Raw genomic sequence first — 19,186 nt, forward strand, 5'->3', positions numbered from 1 at the left:
CAGTTTCTCAAGAGAAATGTGAATTCCAGACACAGGACAACTAAAATCTCTTAAAGTAATTTAATCAATAGTTATCAAAGGATGGTTAGTAAAGGAGGAAAGACAGGGTCCAGATAGTTTCACTAGTTAATTTTAAAAAATATCTAAGTTAAGATTAAGGCCAGTTTTCTGTACTAGTGGAAGCAGAGAGAATACTGACTTGGTATATGAGGCTAATATGGCTCAACATCTGGAAACACATGCAAGTCAGTTTATCAACAGGCTCAGGAACAAAAGGCAACACAACAGTATACAAAAGGTGTTTGGCAAAATCCACTCAGAATAAAAGTTCGAAGGGAACTTAGAATGGAACTAGTCTATGCTGATAGCAAGGGTCCACAGGAACCCTGCACTGAGAGTTGTATGTGATGAACAGGAACTGGATGCTCGGGAAGAAGTACAAACTACCCGGTGTTCACAGGCAGGAAGCCTCTAGTGTTTAAGTGGCCACCCTTTTCTACTTTGACGTGTGTATTCAAAATAGTGCTGTAGTCAACGTCTTAGCAATTTATTTGATGAATATCGACAAAATGCTTTTATAATTTATATGGAGGCACAAAAGACCTTGAGTAGCTAACACAAAACTGGTGAAGAGCGTCTATCTACACTTTAAATCTGACATCAAGTCTCAGTGTAGTGCTGCAATATAAAATGCTGTGATTAGCCCAAAAATATGATAAATTTTTCATAATAATCCAGAAAGAAAAATAACTACCAACTGTTCTATGACAAAGGAGGAATGATAAAATAATATAGAAAATGCCCTCCTAAAAAAGCTGATTGCAGTATCTAAATATCTCCATGCTAGAAAGAAAAAAAAAACAGACTTCAGACTTAAGATCTCATATAAATCCAATTCAAAATGATTGAAAATTGATTATTTCATAGAGCATATGTTGACGCAAATCTTTGTGATGTTGGGCTTAGCAAGACCCTTTTTAATATAAAAGTAAAAGCATGTTAGAACTAAAAATTATGAAAAGCTAAACTTAAATTAGAATTACAATGTAAGTCACAGACTACAAAAAATTTTTGGTGGAGGTAGTGGTTAGCAACTTTATTTTATACCTTAGTAGTGAGAACAGCTCAATTAAAATACAATAAAAATATAAATACTGCATCAGAGAATATGTAGAGAGTAAGTAATCAGTTGAGATGGTTAATGTGTGACATTTGGGCATACTCACATTTCAGTTAGACACAAGAAAAAGTTATGTAAGGACAGCTTAGACATCTCCCTTGTTTCTTAAAAATGAGGAGATTCTCACATGAACATTGACCTACTTGTAACAGGAAAATGCTGGGCCATCTTCCTCGAGGGTGAGAAGTAGGAACATTTCTCCACAGCCCTCTTTAACAGCTAGTGTTTAAAACCTCCCCTTTCATTTGCGACTGGCTGTAATGTCTAACACATTTGTGGCTTGACATTTCCTATGCAGATGTAAATAAATGTCTCTTTACTTCAAATAGGGCACTAACAACAAACCAAAGAAGCAATTCTACCCAAGTGTAGCCAGTGAGTGGTGACTTTCTTAGGATTATTAGGCAACTGTATCACTTAAAGTCCCCACCACAGCTCAGTCAGGGTGGCATCTCATGGAATTACTACACAAGCTGCAGGCTGTTTTGTAAAAGGGTCATACCTGTTCCTTCTCCACTCCCTGATACCCTTGCCTTTCCAACCCCTCTTCCCTGTCCTGCTATTCTCTCCTCCCCTCTGTCCCTTCTCCCATCTTCCTTCCCCTCCCCTCTCCTCCCTTTTCCTCCTATTTCTTAAGGACTTCCCTCCAACCTCTAGAAGAAACTGCTTTAGTCCATAAGAAACAATTATGCATGGCACATGAATAAAATAACTGACTTTACCTGCTTTTCCATCTTTTCTTCATGAAGGCTTATTCCATGTGACATGTATTTTCCTAGTAGTTTTTGTTAATACTAGTTTAATTCTCAAGATTAGATGGGACCTGAAGCAAACACAAGTAGAGTTTTTCTGGCACTGCAGTGACCCAGGTAACATGTCACTATGAACTGTCAAATAAAATAAGCCAACACTATGTACCTATTATAATGGCTAAAACCAAAGCATTACAGTACTAGAAGCTGATGAGGCCTAGATATTGCTGGAGGAAGTGAAAAGTGGTACAAGCATTTTGGAAAACTGACCAGTAAATACAACCATATAATTTTAGTTTATAAATACTATGTACAATATATAATACAGTATATATTATATTCATATTATATATTGTTAAGAAAAGCCTCTCCATTGGTGCAAATAACTCCAATCAAACCAGATTAAGCCAAATTAAATGTCCCTGTTTAATAGATGGCACACTCCTGATTGGCCAGGGGCATGGCAGGGGGAAGAAAGAGGGAGTGCACAAGAAATCCTAAATCCACCTGTTCCTTGTTTCAGTGCAATCCTAAATACCCGGTGGGAGGGGTCAGCACTTGGTAGGATGGGAGTTGGAGTCCAGACCGGAAAAAAAAATTTTATATATATATATATATATATATATATATATATATATATTTGTTTCTTTCCTCCCTCTCTCTCTCTCTTCATCTTCCCTCCCTCCTTCCCTTACTGACAGATTTTTCTTCTTATAGCCCTTGCTATCCTGGAACTCCCTCTGTAGACCAGACTGGTCGTAAACTCAGAGATTGGCCTGCATATGCCTTTGTGTCCCAGTGCACTGGGATTAAATGTGTGCACCACTACTGTTCAGCTATATGTACTGTATAACACATGTTTACCAGTCAGCTAGTAATTACAGTCATGTGTTTACCCAGATGAGCTGAAAACGTGTCTACATTAAAGCCTACATACAAATGCTTGCAGAAGTGTTGTTTATAATTCTCTAAACATGTCAGGAAATAATATTTCCTTGAGTAGGTGACTGAATTGACCAACTGGTATACCTGGGCTGTGGAGTGTTTGCAGTGCTCAATAGCAGTTATTTCTTAAGTGATGATAAACATTAACAAATGAAAGAAATCAGTCTAAGAGGTCTTCATGCTATATATGCCTGAGTGTTGCATTCTGTAAAAGGTAAAATTCATGTGGATGGTAGAAAGGTCAATGGTTGCAGAGCTTCTAAGGAAAAGGAAGAAGAAAGGGTTTAACACACATTTTTTTAGTGAAAAACTATTATTTCTGTAAGATATTGTATTGGTGGTTATAAAATATTGTTTGTGGAAATGCAGAATTAGAGAACTTAAAGGACATGGGTAATGTAAGTATGAGCCTAGTTAGCAATAGTGTATAAATAGTGGCACATCATTTATCACAGTGTAACATGTTTATGGAAAATGCTAATAGAATCTATGTATGTGGAAACCATTTTACTGCTAATTTATCATTTAAATTGAAAGCTGTTAACTAAAACCTTAAAGCTGACTTTAATTTAAAATTAATTTTCTTGTTCCATTTGTATTGATTATTGACTACTCCATAAGCATTTAATTTAGTATTTATTCTTATAGATTAAAAGATTGATGCTTTTAAACAATTTAAGAAGTAACTGTTTTTAAGAAAATTTTAGACTCCAATAATTTTTTTTTATTTTTTAATTTACCAAGTAAGGATACTTTCACCCTTCATATTGAAGAAAACATATTTAACAAGAAAACTCCTTCATCACAATAATTTATGTATCTATATATTATGTATTACATCAGAAAAATATCACTTTTGCTCAATAATATATTAGTTCACCACTGGACTCGTTCTAGTCCTTGAGTTTTTGAACTTCCTGAGAAATGTGATATTGTCTTTGCTCAGTTATCTTCACATGGAATTAACTTTTAGTGATACTGTTTTGTACATACACAACAAACTTTATTCTATAAAGGTCATGAGATAGAATATGAAATTAAAATAAACTTGTATATGTCTACTTAAAATTTATTAATCTTTTTCCTTCCCATATTGACTCATGATTTGTATTGGCAAATTATCTATTAGAAATATATAAGCATTAGGTTTTTTTTTCTTAATTGTATGTGAGGTGAATTTTTATTTTAGGCATAAAGCAATTGAAATAAGAACATATTCTTGTAGCTAGAAATGACATAGGGAAGGCTGTCTGCTTCTGGAGCTCTGGGGGCTAGAATTGGGAGTTAAAAGACATAGAAACTTATCAGTTACATTTAATGTTCTTTTGTTGGTTTGCTACTGTATTTTTAAGCATTTGTTGAAATTATCGTATTTTACCTTGACTGAGATTGACACGGCATACATTCTAGCCATGCTCTCCAGGCAGAAGGTATGATTTGCCTAAGGCACTTGATCTCTCTGAACTTGTTCTTTCCCCATAAATAATGGCTATAATGCGGTCTCCTTCCTGAGGCTGGTGGGTGCTTGTTTTACCGGACTGAAAGGTGGCATGTTATTAGGTTATTCATGTCCCAGCATAGCTGACAAACGCTAACTCATGCTATTGTCCTCAGCATTCGCATTGCAGTCGTCTAGGGTGTTTGCTCATTGTGCCGGTCCACAGTTAGGACTAACGTGTTTTCAGGCATTCTCCATAGTCTGTAAACTGTCCAGACACTGCAGATGTGATGCACGCTGACAGATTTGCAACATTAGCAGAGGAGCATGGTGTTGCATGCCTTATATGCAAAGTTTGTTTAGCAAGTAAGGGGCTAGAGTTCTCTGGATTCTAAAACTCCATAATAAAATGCTTCATTTTGATTTTAGTTTCTTTCCTTTTGACTTAAACAATAGAATATTCTTTAAATGTCATCCAAATTTGTGTCGAACACCTTTAAAATGTTTCAAAACCTTGCATTGGCACTGCAAGGGAGTCCTGCAGATTGACAAGCAGGCCATGATTTACTACAGGGTCTGTTTTTAACATTATTTTGTCTGGAATGAACAGAGTGGTTAGAGAAACTCCATCCATCTTTTTGTTTATTTGACATCTTTGCCACATTAAATGTACATTAAAGAAACAATCCATGAATAAGGAATTCTGTTTAGCAATGATGATTACATTCTGTCAGATAAGTCTCTTGACAATCATGCAGGAGGAAATCCTGTCAAGAAATGTCTGTTAAAATTTAAATAAACCATTTTTAATATGAACATTATCCCGAATAAAATTTCATTTCATTTTCTTTCTAATAACTACCATTACAAAGGGTGCTTAAGTTATTTTTCATTTCAACAAAATTAACACTGTCTCTCAATTTTACTTCTAACTCAATCACTGATTACAAACTGGTTGCTAAAAACAGAATGTACCTTTTATAGTTAATGTTTGTCAAAACTTTAAATTCCTCTCTCTGTCCCTCTCCCTCTCCCTCTCCCTCTCCCTCTCCCTCTCCCTCTCCCTCTCCCTCTCCCTCTCCCTTTCCCCCCCTCTCTCTCTCTTACACACACACACACACACACACACACACACAAATAGTTAAGACCTTACTAAATGCATTTTATTATGCTTTTTTGAGTTTTTTTAAGGCTTCACTTTACAATTCGTACTTTCCCATCATTCATGAGGGAGAACAGTCATTTTTGGCAGGGAAGAACACCATGACAGCCCTAGATAGTCACCAGAAGCTTCCTAGCTGGGCCTTTCATTTACCAAGCTTGTTTCAAATCCACTTGGAAGTTTTCAGTGATTCTTTTGTTGTAAGTCTCAAAATGATTGAATCCAAGCTCAGGAGAGATAATTGGCTTGGGTTCTTCCTTAGCATTCATTATCTCTGCTGTCTAATATTAGATTGCCACTGTTTAATATTTGATATAGCTTGCTATTCATTTTATTTTTATCCAATGGCCTCTGAAAGTGTCACCTTTCCTCAGTGTGTTACATTTATATTGTCACCAAACTGTTGTAGGATGAGCGGGTCCTTTGGTTTAGTCCCGCCTGGCTAACTTAACCCCAGAAATAACCACACAAAAATTGTATTAATTAAATTACGGCCTGGCCCATTAGCTCTAGCCTCTTATTGGCTAACTCTTATATCTTGATTAATCCATTTCCATTAAATCTGTGTATCACCATATGACTTTGGCTTACTGGCAAGATTCTAACCTACATCCGTCTCAGGCCGGAGATTGATGGCGTCTGCCACACTTCCTTTTTTCCCAGAATTCTGTTCTTTCTACCTCGCCCACCTAAGGGCTACCCCTATCAAAAGACCAAGGCAGTTTCTTTATCCAACCAATAAAAGCAACACAAATACAGAAGGACCTCCTACAGCACCAAACAAGCAATGTTGGACCTAAATACATTGGATTTATTTGATTTAAAGATGCTACAACCTATATTGTATCATAGAACCCCAAATCTTTATTCTTATCACTCATCAGTAAGTGTGGAGATTGATCTAGTGGATGTTGGTTTCATGACAGATTTCTTAAGATATTAATCCTAGTAGTTACTGGATGATTGCATCATAAAATTTTTGAATAACTGTATTAAGTGTCTGCATATTATAGAAGTCAATTATATGTTGTCCTACTCAGCTTTCCACACAGGATATCACTTGGTTTCTCATGAAAAGTCTATAGAATGGAAGGACAGGCACTTATCATAGTAGGTGACTCAGAGTTCAATGTAGGAACAATATGCCCAAGTAGTAAAATATGTAAAAATAAGGGAACTTAACTACTGCAATGTTTTTTTTTTTTAAATTGAGTAATGTTTTAATTCAGCACACGCATAGGGGAAAGCTTACTGTCTGAGCTGGCTTTCACTTCAGAGATAACTGTGTGAATGGAATAGAGCTATAAGTAAGTTACAAATCAGATTATCATTTGTGGCTTGCGTCTACAAACTGAAACTGACCCACGCATGCAGACATGACTTTTAAACTGAATATATTTGGATCTCTTTATTTGTATTCTACTTGTTTGGTTTCAATCTTGTTGTTTTTCTAGATATACTTGAAACCCATTCTTATGTATGCTTACTAAGTATGGAATGGAGCATGAGTTTAGAGTTCCCTTTTTATGCTTGGTTCCATTTTTTAATGTTCCCTGTGTGCAAACTAAGGTTTGCCCAGGGTTGCTAACTTAAGGACATGTCTCCCATTAGGAGGTCACTCACATATGTCAGTGGCGATTTGTGTCATAATTGAGCCTTTAAAGAGTACTTTTGAAACTCTCCTCTAGATGGCATGAAGTCTGTGCACTACCAAAGGCATTAAGTAACAGGTGGATGTCTGTTGGAACATTCTAAGGTTCTGGTTATGTGGTATGTGTGTATGTGTGTGTGTACATTAGCATACTGAAGTTAGAAGTCAGGGCTGTGAATATACTAAGCAAGTACTCTACCGTTTGAACTGTATATTCAGTAGGCCAGTATAGCATATTGGCTTTCCATATGTGTATCCAATTCAGACTGTCAGATGACTAACCTAGTACTACATTTTCTTATCTGTGGTGACACTGATCCTGTATCTTCCACTGCCCACTGTAACTACTACTAGTGACTACTACTGGATATTTTTGTTTTTTCTTTTTTATTTACTTTTAATGAAAATAATTTTTGTATAATATATTTTTAATCGAGATTTCCCCTCCCTCAATATCTCTCAGGTCCTCTCCATCTCCATACCCACCCAACTCTCTGCACTTTCTATATTTAGAAAACAAACTAATAAGCAAACAAAAGTCAGACAAACCATAATGGAAATAGAAAGAGAGACAGACCTAAGAGAACACACACACACGCACGCGCACGCGCACGCACCTCTTGTAAAGTGGTGAACTGTTGGAAAAGAAGTAGTATTGACCTCACCCCTTGACTACAATCTCCAGCTCTGTATTCTTTTCTTTTCTAACATGAGAGGAGTGGTTTGTTTGGTGGTTGTGTTCTTTACATATGTATCCTTTTTGAATGAGAGCTCAGTGCTAGGGTTCCATGTCAGAGCATCATTTTAGCTGGTCTTAAAGCCAGTCTCCTTGCCAAAAGTTCAGAGACCCAATCCCTGAACAACCTGGGCTAGATCACTTCTAATTCCTGATTGAATTCTTTGCTCCTCTCAGGCATGGATTGCCAAGCCTTGTCAACTCCGTCCTGTGCCTGTTACTCTTTTCCATTTTCTCTGCTTTTCCCTCATTCTGTATACCTACTTGTACAATTTTGGAAGCAAGAAGCTCACGAACAATATCAAATAAAAGGTATTCAGTTTAAAGGAGGGGAAACTGTGGTCAGTATGTAAAATGAAAAAAAATACTTTTAAATAATTTTTTTTAAATATTCAAATGCTTGCAGAACTGAAGCAGGTTTTCCAACCAACTTCTGATCTAGAGCAGCATGTTACATGACTCAATTAATTATTAAAATGCTTTGTGTTTTTTCCCCTTTTCATTCATTTAGCTAAAGGACATAAAATCAGCAGATCAGAAAACAACACTCCTTCATTTCCTGGTGGATGTATGTGAAGAAAAGCACCCAGACATCCTGCACTTTGTTGACGATTTGGCACACTTAGACAAAGCTAGTAGAGGTTTGTGGCTTGATAGAGAACTATATATGTCTTTGTTCTGGTCTTTAGTTCTAAGAGAAAATAATGCTTTGTATCTGCACATATCTCTTTTGTTAAAGTGGTTTCATATGAAATATGGTGATTTGAAAAGACATTATAGGCTATAAGTTTTCATGATTAAGAATATGTATTGATTTGGTTAGACACTAAGATGTTTGAAGTGCACTGCATTGTAGATTAAACTTCATGGATGCCTGCCTACCCCACCCTCTCCTGTTTAGTTTCTTCCTCTTTACTTTGGCAGTGCTTCCTAATCCCACGTTATTTATAAGTACCAAGTCACATTCCCAAGCAGTATTACATACCGAAATGAGTGTCTTCCTTTTGTCCAAGTTTCAAATCTGTTGTACTACTAGATATCAGTCTTCCAGTTAATTTCTACTACTACATAAATTGCTAACTTAGTTATAGGCCCTGCTCCAACCTTAAACAGGGTGTCAAGAGTTCAGATAGTTCCTGTTACTAACACTTTATTTTAATCTGATTTAAATTTTAAAAATTTGGCCACCATAAAAGTGAAGTTTTCACTTATTATTTTTTACATAGATTTTTTTTTCATCCAAGCAACTACTTATCTCACAATAACTTAACTTATGAATGTTTTAGAACACAACTCGTTCATAATGGTGTGATTGCTGTATTCTTTTTGTGTTAACCATTAGTAATAATATTAACTCATGTTTTGTATATGAGCTCTTTTATTCCTTCTTTATACTGGAATCAATGAGCCTGAAGAAGGATAATTTATTTTTCTCTGCATTAAATACAATATTATATCAAATATGTTTATTATTTCCTGTACCTTAAATTTTTCTTTTTTTGTTAAGTGGCAATTTTATGATTTTACTTGCAAAGAGAAATGGGATTGAATGAGATGTCCTTTATAATTTTACCACGATATATGTTTCATTGAAATATGTATTTCAAATGGCTTTTTATATATTGTTCATCTAGATTTCTGGTTGCCACATTAGGCTTTTTACAACTCAGTTGTAATGATATTAAATTATTTGTTTTGCTCCTATGTTACTTTAAATGACTTTGATATAAGAAAATTTTCAGATAGATATAGAATGATGTACATATTTATATGTCTAAATGTAGTTTGAAAAGAAACAAGCGTTCACATTATTTTCTTGGACATTATAATATGAGACAGAGGCTTGGAAATAAACAAAAGAAATGTTTTAAAAATTCTTGGTAATCTAAAAAGCACAATTAAACCATTAAGTCAAGGAAAATAATTTTCCTAAGGTGAGATTTTTTTTTTAAATTTTGGAATATTTCTGCAAATGTCAAAATATGTGAACTTGAAATTCGGAGTCTTGGTGAACGAGCATTGCATTTGTAAGTCGCATATTAGTGTCTAGAAATGGCACAAAAGCCCTTGAAATACAGTTGGATTCTTTTACTGTTGCAAAGATGATTGTGTAGATAAGAAGAATCTGTGCTAGTACCTTTAGACAATGAGTTGGAATTTTCTACCAGTCACCATTCCCTTAAGTAGTTGCAAATTTATTTATTCACTAATTGTTATGCCCAGCATGTTCTCAGATATTTGATCTCCTTATCTCTGCATCCACAGTGCAGAGACTACAAGATTGTATCCATTTCCTCGCTTCATAATTCTTATTAAATGCTTCTTAGAGGCCATGGGAAGTTGAAATAAGGTCTGCTAACATATCTCAGATTGTCTTTGAAAGAACTTTGCTTCCCAACTTGGCCTGCAGCTTGAAGCAGTTTTGCTACTTTACCTTCCCGGATGCTAGGACTACAATGGGAACTATGACTGATTCACCCTGTACCTTAAAACTTCTTATCAGTGCCCTTCCAGCAGTTTTTGAATACCACCTATTTTGACTCATTTAATTATACTTTTAATTCTATGTAAATATTCTGACATTCTGTTCTTTTAAAATCTATTTAGTTTGTATTAAGACTTGCAGAGTTCTAAGCTAGTAATTTGCTTCTTCTGTTTGTTTTCCTTCTTGGTGTTCCAGGGGGCATTCAGGGGCCTTTGGGCATTTGGTTTCCATCTGTTACAGCAAAGGCATGTGTGTGCAAGGGTCAGCAGATACTGCTAATATGTTTCACTGGGAGAAGCAAACTTCATGTTTGGAACAATGGTTTTTAATAGTATAGATGATTGTTAAGCATAATTTCCTTTTCATTATATGATCCAAATAATGAAGGAAATATTAGAGGAGTAAAGGTAATGTTTTAGATGAAATAAGTCTGTGTATGCTTTGGAGAATTGAGTGTTCTTACATATCATCATTTAATGTTTCCACTTTTGAAACATCCTCAGTGAGCTATCACATGAATTAAAAAGTACCTTTGTTTTTGAGCCATAACAAATCCTGGTCATTAGGTACTCCTAGATCAGCAGGGGGAACTTTCATTGCAACTAATGAGCTTACCCGACTGACAATTTTCAAAAATCTACTTCATTAGGATGCTTCTTTTCTAAGAAATAATGGCTTATGGCTTTTCTGTTGTGTTTCACTGAAAATATTTTGGTTCATTATTGTATTTCTGTACTATGGTAGATTTTCTTTCTTCTGTGGAATTCTAAGGGTTGGCTACATTTTTTCCTGTATACATAATTAAAATTAATTTAGCCTTTGAAGGTTTTGTTTACTACCTACCAGAAATCTGTAAAATTGGAATAATTATTAATGTGCAGAAAGTGACAAAACTTTTGTTTGTTTCTTGGGAAGAAAGGTTAAATTGGAACTCAGGTGAGGCTGGGAAGATGGTTTACTGGTTACATCCTTTTCCAGAGCCCTAGACAGCTAAAACCCTGTAAATCCACCTTCAGTGGAGCTCATGCTCTCATCCGGCCCACACGGGCACGTACCCACACTGTCACACACATATACATTGTTAAAACTAGGAAGATTAAAAAAAAAAGATGTGGTTAGTCTATAACATTATATTGGTCAGCTTTTTTTGAGGGCCTTCATAGCTGTCTTATATAGTGGTCCATTTCTTCCTGGTCAACTCTCACTTATACAAATGACATCCTGGTTCATTCATTCATTCATTCATTCATTCATTCATTCATTCATTCAGCAAGGCTGTGCTTAGTGATTCCTGTATCAGAACTGTGTTATGTCATTGGTCCAGGGTACATGCTTTATCTTCTTGCAGTGCAGCCTATGTAAAACAGGCTGATGTGGACCCCACCAGTCTTCTCCCTCACCTGTAAATTGTTTTCCTTCCTTTTCTTTGAGATCTCTCTCTATATATTGAGCTCCTGTGTTTCTCCCCTCACAGAAACTTCTCCTGAGGTTATCTCTCCCATCCCCAAGGACATAAAAGCAATCATTTGCAAGGACTTACAAATTTACTGTTTAGACTTTCTGTATCTGCTTACATTTGTGCCTACCACAACTTTTGCTATTCTCATCTGAATCTCAAACAGGTGTGACGATCATAGTGGGCTATGATAGGACATGCTGCTTTTAATGTCTCCTCCCAAATTGTTTCCTTGAGAGAACTCCTGGTTCACTTTCTTCAGATTTGTCCCCCCTAATTAGTTGTTTTCTTTATGGCCTTCAGCAATTCAGTGCATATGGTTTGTCCTGTTGAACCCATGAGAGGTAAGGCCTGGAGTGTTTGTCTAGACTTCCCTTCATTAGTTACCTTATAGTTAATGACATGCTCTTTTTGGTTGCTCTTTTTAGAGCTTTTTGGAAGCTCACAATAGTATGTGAACATTTGACTTTTCCCCTAAGGATAATTTCATAAATGTCCCGGGAATCCTTATATTACTATTTAAAAACTACTTTACTCCAGACTGTTCCTGGGTTTTTGAGAATGGGATTTACTTACTGAAGCTCTATTCTCAGATGAAGTACCCTTCTGTATATTATCAAGTGGGTTCATGGAAGTCACACTTCTAATTTTTTCTTTGCCTGTATTCTTACCACTTAAAAGGATTCCTTGATGTGTCATATTTGATTACTTTTCAACTTATTTAATATACTTCTTTCTGCTTCTAAGCCTCTATCAGTCTGCTTCTAACTAGTAATTCCTCCATCTGACCCAAATTGTTGTCTGCTAAATATATCTCTTACTCTCTGGTTCCTCATGCATTTCCAACATTTTATGATAAATACCTTACTAAATACCAAATGTTTATCTTTTATTCACCTGCTGTGAGCACTTAGAACACTTAATTTCCAGGTGGCTGCCACCTGGAAACTGCATCGTGTCTGAAAATTTCACATCCATCTTCTGTAGCCAGCATACAGCATATGTCTAAAGACATATATGAACGTTGAGTTGTTACCTCCCCCAAATGACAAATTTTATCAGAAGGCAGATACACTTTGTGGTATTTGGTATTAATAATTAGGTCAGTGTCATTTTCTATCTTCCCAGAGAAGAGTTAACCACACAGCTAACACTGTGTTCATTGAAAAGAGTAAGTTTTGGAGTTGATTTATGGATTGGAACTTGATATTTGGAGTGAGATATATAATTCATTGTTGTTTCTTATTGTACAGTATTAGACTTTGATGACATACATTTAGTTTATACATTTCTATACAAAGGTAAATTTACTCAATAAGCTATTTTGTTAATTTATGTTGCACATATTAAGGATGATTCAATCTTAGAACGTCATGAGAAGAGATACTGGTGTTCTGGCATTGACAGTGACACAGAGGGAGACTACTTGAGCTTTTAAAACCTGAATGATGTGCCTTATAAGTTTTGTGTTGACTCTGCTCCAGTGGTTCTGAGCTTGACTGTCTTTAGGTATGTGATTTCTTTGATTAAAATGAAAATTTTGCTATGCCTTACTGTACCTTGGTGTAACCCAACTTCTATCCTCATAGGAATAGGGAAAGTTAGTTTGCTATCCCCCTGGCAGCACTATGCACAAAGGATCACCGTATTGACATACTAGATGGCCCTCTGTGGGCTGAGATGAGCTGCTTCAGAGAAACAAGGCTATGACCACATGAATGTGTTCTAGAACTGTGAGACAATAGCATAATGTTAGCCAACTGGTATATTGTTGTGATAGCTACTCTACTCAAGGAGTCTTATTGTTTCTTTGTATGGAGATTTTTGCCCATAGGACACAGTTGCACACACTGAATCTTTTTATCTTGTCACATTAGATCTGGAAGCAGTTACAAATATTCAGAGCTCTCTAGTAACAGTTTATGATGGGGAAGGTCCCTCTACATACTATCAGTTATCACGCTTGTAAAAAAAATACTAATAATCCTTTATTTTTTTCTTACTAGACTTGATATTTAAATGAATAGATACACAGTGAAATATGAAACATTCCAAATAAATATATTTATGAACACTCAGATACATTTAGTGTGTGGAGACTGATTGGCACCTCTTTGGTTTTCTTTTAGCTTGCCTTCATTTTTGATGAAGTATGTCAAGTTTGTTTTTTATTTTTCTTTTACTCACTGTATTTGGATATATATTTCTTTTCTACTTATTTCTCCTTGCTGATATAACACTTGTGATTTTAATTAAAGCAAGTAATTGATGACAGTTGGGAATACTCTGAATTATCTGTTAAAGAAACCAAAAGGGAGATATAGATTACTTCTGAGCTGTTATCTCTGTTTCTACAGATAGAAACAAATAAAAGCTGTGTCCATGAAGGTATCCTGGGACCCCTAGAATTTTATACACATCTAATGAGTGTATTTGAGTATATTAATAAAGCTAGATATAGTAAAGATAAATTTACTTTCAAAATATAATTTACTTTCAGTGTTGTTTATACTAGCTAAAATAATGTGATATAGTAAATTTTACAATAAATGTGTTTTAAAAAATCTAAAAATAACACAACAGTATATAATTTGATCATTTCCAAGTTAATCATTAGATTTTTGATCAGTGTACTCTACCAAAAAAAAATGTGTTCATAAAATTAAAACATCATAAAGCCAGGCATTTATATTGTATTACAAGCACTGTGTATTGATAAGGGGCCATATATCTAATTCCTGCCCACAGATTTCACAGAGAATCTATATAGCTTTAACTATATAGAAACTTGGATATGAGTTGTTAGTGAAATCATTTCATAGTGCAAATATAAACTGCATGGAGAGCAGCCAGAAGGAACAAAAGTGGTACGGCCAATATCATTGGAAGGATTGAAGATGCTGCAGTGTGACATTGAAGAACACTGGTCATGCAGGAACTACTTGGAGCTAAAGATTGCTTTTTGAGATACTGAGCTAGGAACATTTCCCGAATCCGCTGCTGCTTGGGTTGATAGATGATGATGAAGAAGAAAACTACATCATGAGGACCTCTACATCGTTTTGGAGGTTAACAAACTGAAAGTAGCATCAATACAGCATTAATCTTCCCAAGAAACTAACAGTTTACAGTGTGTGCAGATTTTTGGCCAGCAAGAGATCTGAAATGGCTTCAAGAGGAGTTCTGTCAGTGTCACCTGTAAGCCACACAGCTAAGATCAAATAACGGAGCAGTATCTGTAATGGCAGCCAAGGTCTTGGAGCTTTCTTCAAGCTGCTGGCGGTGAGGCACTGTTTACTGCTCCTATGTTTGCAGCATGGGATGTGAAATTACCAACTAGGAAGATGAAAGATGTCAAAATAGGGCAATCAAAAGAATAACTTACTATGTCAAATCTGTATTTTACAAAGAAACTTCTACTGTGGATAGAACAAACATTTATGGCAGTCTCCTGTGTCTCTTGGGTGACAAAGTAATGTGTAACATCAGGGGCTGGATAGAAGACGCCTAGAGTTGATAAGTTGCCGCTGGCAAAATTCGTACCTGTTTCTCAGGAGCCCATCTGTGTTTGGAGAATTTGCAAATCTTAAGTTGATATATTTATTAATTTCCTCAAGTCACCATAACTGTTCACCATAGATAAATGCCTATAAATAACATTTTTTCTCCCCCATATTCAAAAGATATAAATCCCAAGTAAAGGTAGTTGCTACAGTCCATTTTCCTGGATTGGGACAAGGGGAAACCAGCTCATGCTTTCTCCTGTCTGTTTGCGGCTGCTGGCAGTCCTCAGAGATCCCAGGTGTGTAGACATGTCACTGCATGCTCTGCTTTTATCCTTGTTGCTGCCTTCTCTTGTTTAGCTAATTCTCAGCCGGAATCTTCAGTCATTAGGAAACTTGTTAAGGAATTACTTCTGAGATTCTGGGACGGTGTGCATTTCTGTGGACACTATTCAACCAGCTCCAGCTGTCTTTATAACCACTCTCCTAACTTCATAGAGGCATGTCAGCATCTCTGAGGATGATGAAGCAGTTAATAGAAATCACCCTAGTTGTTATATCTGGAACTCACTTGTCCAGATATATGAAACTGTGAACTTATCTGGTTTTATTTTTAAGGGTCACTGTTGATAAACTTGTAAAATTACCTGTTTTTTTGTCATCATATCCAAATACAGAATGAGTTAAAATTCTTATATTCCTCAGAATTTAAGGGCTTTGTTATTTACAGGCACAGTAGCTAACAATTTCAGATGGTAAAACACAACAGAAAAGTCATCGTTAGGTTAGATATTGGAGGCATTGTAATATGGGCGAAGCTGCTCTTTCGATCATTACCACTGAAGTTAGGTAACTAGGGTTCAAATGGCAGCTTGCTAGAGGTATCCCTTTGAGTCAGGTAGGGTTGCTTTGACAAAATAACCTGAAATGTCCAACCGGGGGAGAACAATAGTTTTATTTTTTGCTAGCTGCAATTTAGAAGTGGCTACTTGAATGATTTTCCGATTTCTGAAGTCCCGGTCCTTTAGTCTCCTGGCTTCTTTATTTGGGCTGAAGGCAAGGTTATTGGAGTGTTTGGCTGAGGAAGTTGATTATGGCATGGAATCCAGGTAGCAGGGATAGAGAAAGAAGCTTAGAACAAGATGCACCATTCAAAGATAGGCCACCTATAGTAACCTGCCTCCTCCAAATGGGCCCTATTTCTTAATAATCCATGATCTATGAACTCACCAGTGTGTTGTTAATCTATCGACAAGATTAATACTCTCATGATCCAGTTACCTCTCAATAACACCCCCAGCCTGGGCCCAGAGATTCCACAAATAAGCCTTTGAAGTCATTTTGTTTTCTATTCAAGACTAACCTAATTCAAGGAGCTTCTTGCTTTTGTGCCCCAGAATGCTTACTTATACAATGTAGACAACAGTGTAAATCTGCTTATAGAGCTGCTACAGAACCTAATAAACCATTTAAATGTTCTGTGTTCATTACAATTGATGCTTTTATCATTCAATGAAATTGTCTGATACACACGTAGCTTTGCAAACATTAATAGGCAAGTAAAAGTCTGTGTGGATAGCTTAGAGTTTTAATTTCTATGGTCACCTCTGTTTTAAGAATTTTCCACTGGGTTGCCTGAATATATATAACCAAAGATGTTTTAAACCTGTATATTTGTGTGTGTGTGTGTGTGTGTGTATGTGTGTGTGTACGTTTGTGTATGAACTTTAATACAATTGAAAACAATCTACAAGCAGCATTTATGCTAGTCCTACGTGTAAATGCAATAGCAGTGGGATAGCTAAGCATTTCTATATGGCACTTGGAAAGTAGGTCATAGATTTACTCCTGCTTTAACCTGAAAAATATTTCTTCAAATTTACATTTTGAAGTTTGACCCCAAATTAATTTTTGAAAAAGCAGTTATACTATTAAATACTTTTTAAAAAACTGAGTCCCAGCAACTCTTCAACCATGTAGAATTAATTTTTCTAAAGTGTTAGTTATTTATATTAAATTGTTACTACAGGTTACATGCAAAACTAATTTGTCAACCTAGAGTTATTAAGGTGTGCCATAAAATATGAGTTACTGTATGATAACAGCATATCCTATAGAAACATGAGAAATGATGTTGACTCACATTCATATCTGAGACTACCGAATGCATGACTAACCTGACACATGTAAAAAAGTAATATATGCAACCTTCCTCTCTTCACTCAAAAGGCTTCATCTTTAATATACATTTAAATTGATAAGTCACTAGTGAGACATATTTCTTCTATAAATATGTCTATAAATATCGGTGTAATAGTGAGCTCTCAGCAAACAGCATTCACAGTTCTTTCTATACACTTAATGAATAAATGAATTAGTGCCTAGCAATCCTTGTTGATGTTTTGAGCCTGTAAAGAATGAACGCTCACTTCCCAGTCGACACTGTACTAGATACTTGCCTTGGTAAGGACAAGGCTTTCCAGTGAGCCTCTGACAAGGTAAACTAGAATAACTGTACCACCATTGACCAAAGCTTTTGTCACAGGCCTGTATGGGGTCCTGGAGAGCGGTGAGCACAAAGGTCCTTGTTGTACTGAAATTTCCATTTTAGGTGTGAGTGCAGAACATAACGCACAGAAAGTAGATGGCATGCATGCATCCCTCAGCTAGCTCCCAGTGAGCAAGGCTCTCAGGAGTATAACAGAATGTCATTAAGACTCGTTTTGTTTTACTTTTCTTCCTTTTTTTTTTTTTTAATGCACCGGCTTAACATTTCCATGCTCAATGAATTGTGTGTCTTCAGCAGTGGGGAATTACCACCTATTTGTGGTGTTCAACCAGTAGTCTTGGGTTGTTCAGGGCTTTCCAAGGAACCCCTTTGGGCAACAATTCAATTAGATATAAAGCTATTCAGCTATTGGAAGCTTCTTTTGGTTATAGAGTATGGTTAATTGGAACTCTCACCCACATTATATGGAGATTTCATTTGGATTACCTTCAACTATGTTTATATTTCAAAGTTTTCTACTGAACTGGGTTTTCATACCACCCTGTAAATGACCATTAATTTTCACTGTGTCTCGCCATTTTTCCTCCTTCATCCTTCTCTTATCTTTCCCTCATTCCTCTTTAACTTCCCTGCACTCTATTTGATCCTTCCTCTGTGGCCACTCTGTCCATCCATAACTATCTGTTCTATTTCCCTTTTCTAAGAAGAGCTATATGACCCCAAACCCCACAGTTCCTTACTCTTTAACTAACTGCTGTAATTCTATGGATTGTAGCTTTGTTATCATTGACTTAAGAGCTACTATCTGCATATAAGAGATTATATGCCACATTTGTCTTTCTGGGCCTATGTTACCTCTCTCAGAATGTTTTTTTCATGTCTTTATTTTTTTAACAGCTGAGTACTACTTCATTGTGTAAATGTACCACATTTTCTTTATCCAGTCTTAGGTTGAGTAACATTTAGGTTGTTCCACATTTCTGCCTATTATGAATAGAACAGCAATGAACATGGTTGAGCAAGTGTCTCTGTGGTAGGATAAGTCATCTTTTTGTTGTATGCCCAAGAATCTTGAGGTAAATCTGTTCATTCCCATCTTCCTGAGGACCTGCCACACTGATTTCCTTAGTGACTGTATAAGTTTGCAGTCCCACCAAAAATGGGTTAGTACGAGGGAGGTTGACAGAGAAAATGTATGTGATTCACTTCAGACCGCCGCATAGTGGAGGACAAGACAGCAGCGGGTGATCTGCTTTCGTGCTGGTGGTGAGCCTGGGAGACTGGGTTTGGAAGAGTGGAGAGTGAGCTTAGGATCCACAGTTAACCTTCCCGTTTCCCTGCGCCAGATGGTCTCTGGGCTCTCAGGAAA

General features: G+C 36.2%; 1 protein-coding gene across 1 annotated transcript in view; it reads left to right on the forward strand.

The window, feature by feature from the left end:
• Nucleotides 1-19,186, forward strand: part of Diaph3 (diaphanous related formin 3) — a 449,862-nt gene that overhangs the window by 252,071 nt on the left and 178,605 nt on the right. Inside the window, exon 22 of the mRNA XM_038310273.1 lies at nt 8,376-8,505. Coding sequence (XP_038166201.1) covers nt 8,376-8,505 — 130 coding nt within the window. The remainder of the gene's footprint in view (nt 1-8,375; nt 8,506-19,186) is intronic.

The sequence above is a fragment of the Arvicola amphibius genome, chromosome 13, assembly GCF_903992535.2.
Source record: "Arvicola amphibius chromosome 13, mArvAmp1.2, whole genome shotgun sequence".
In the NCBI taxonomy this organism is placed as follows: domain Eukaryota; kingdom Metazoa; phylum Chordata; class Mammalia; order Rodentia; family Cricetidae; genus Arvicola; species Arvicola amphibius.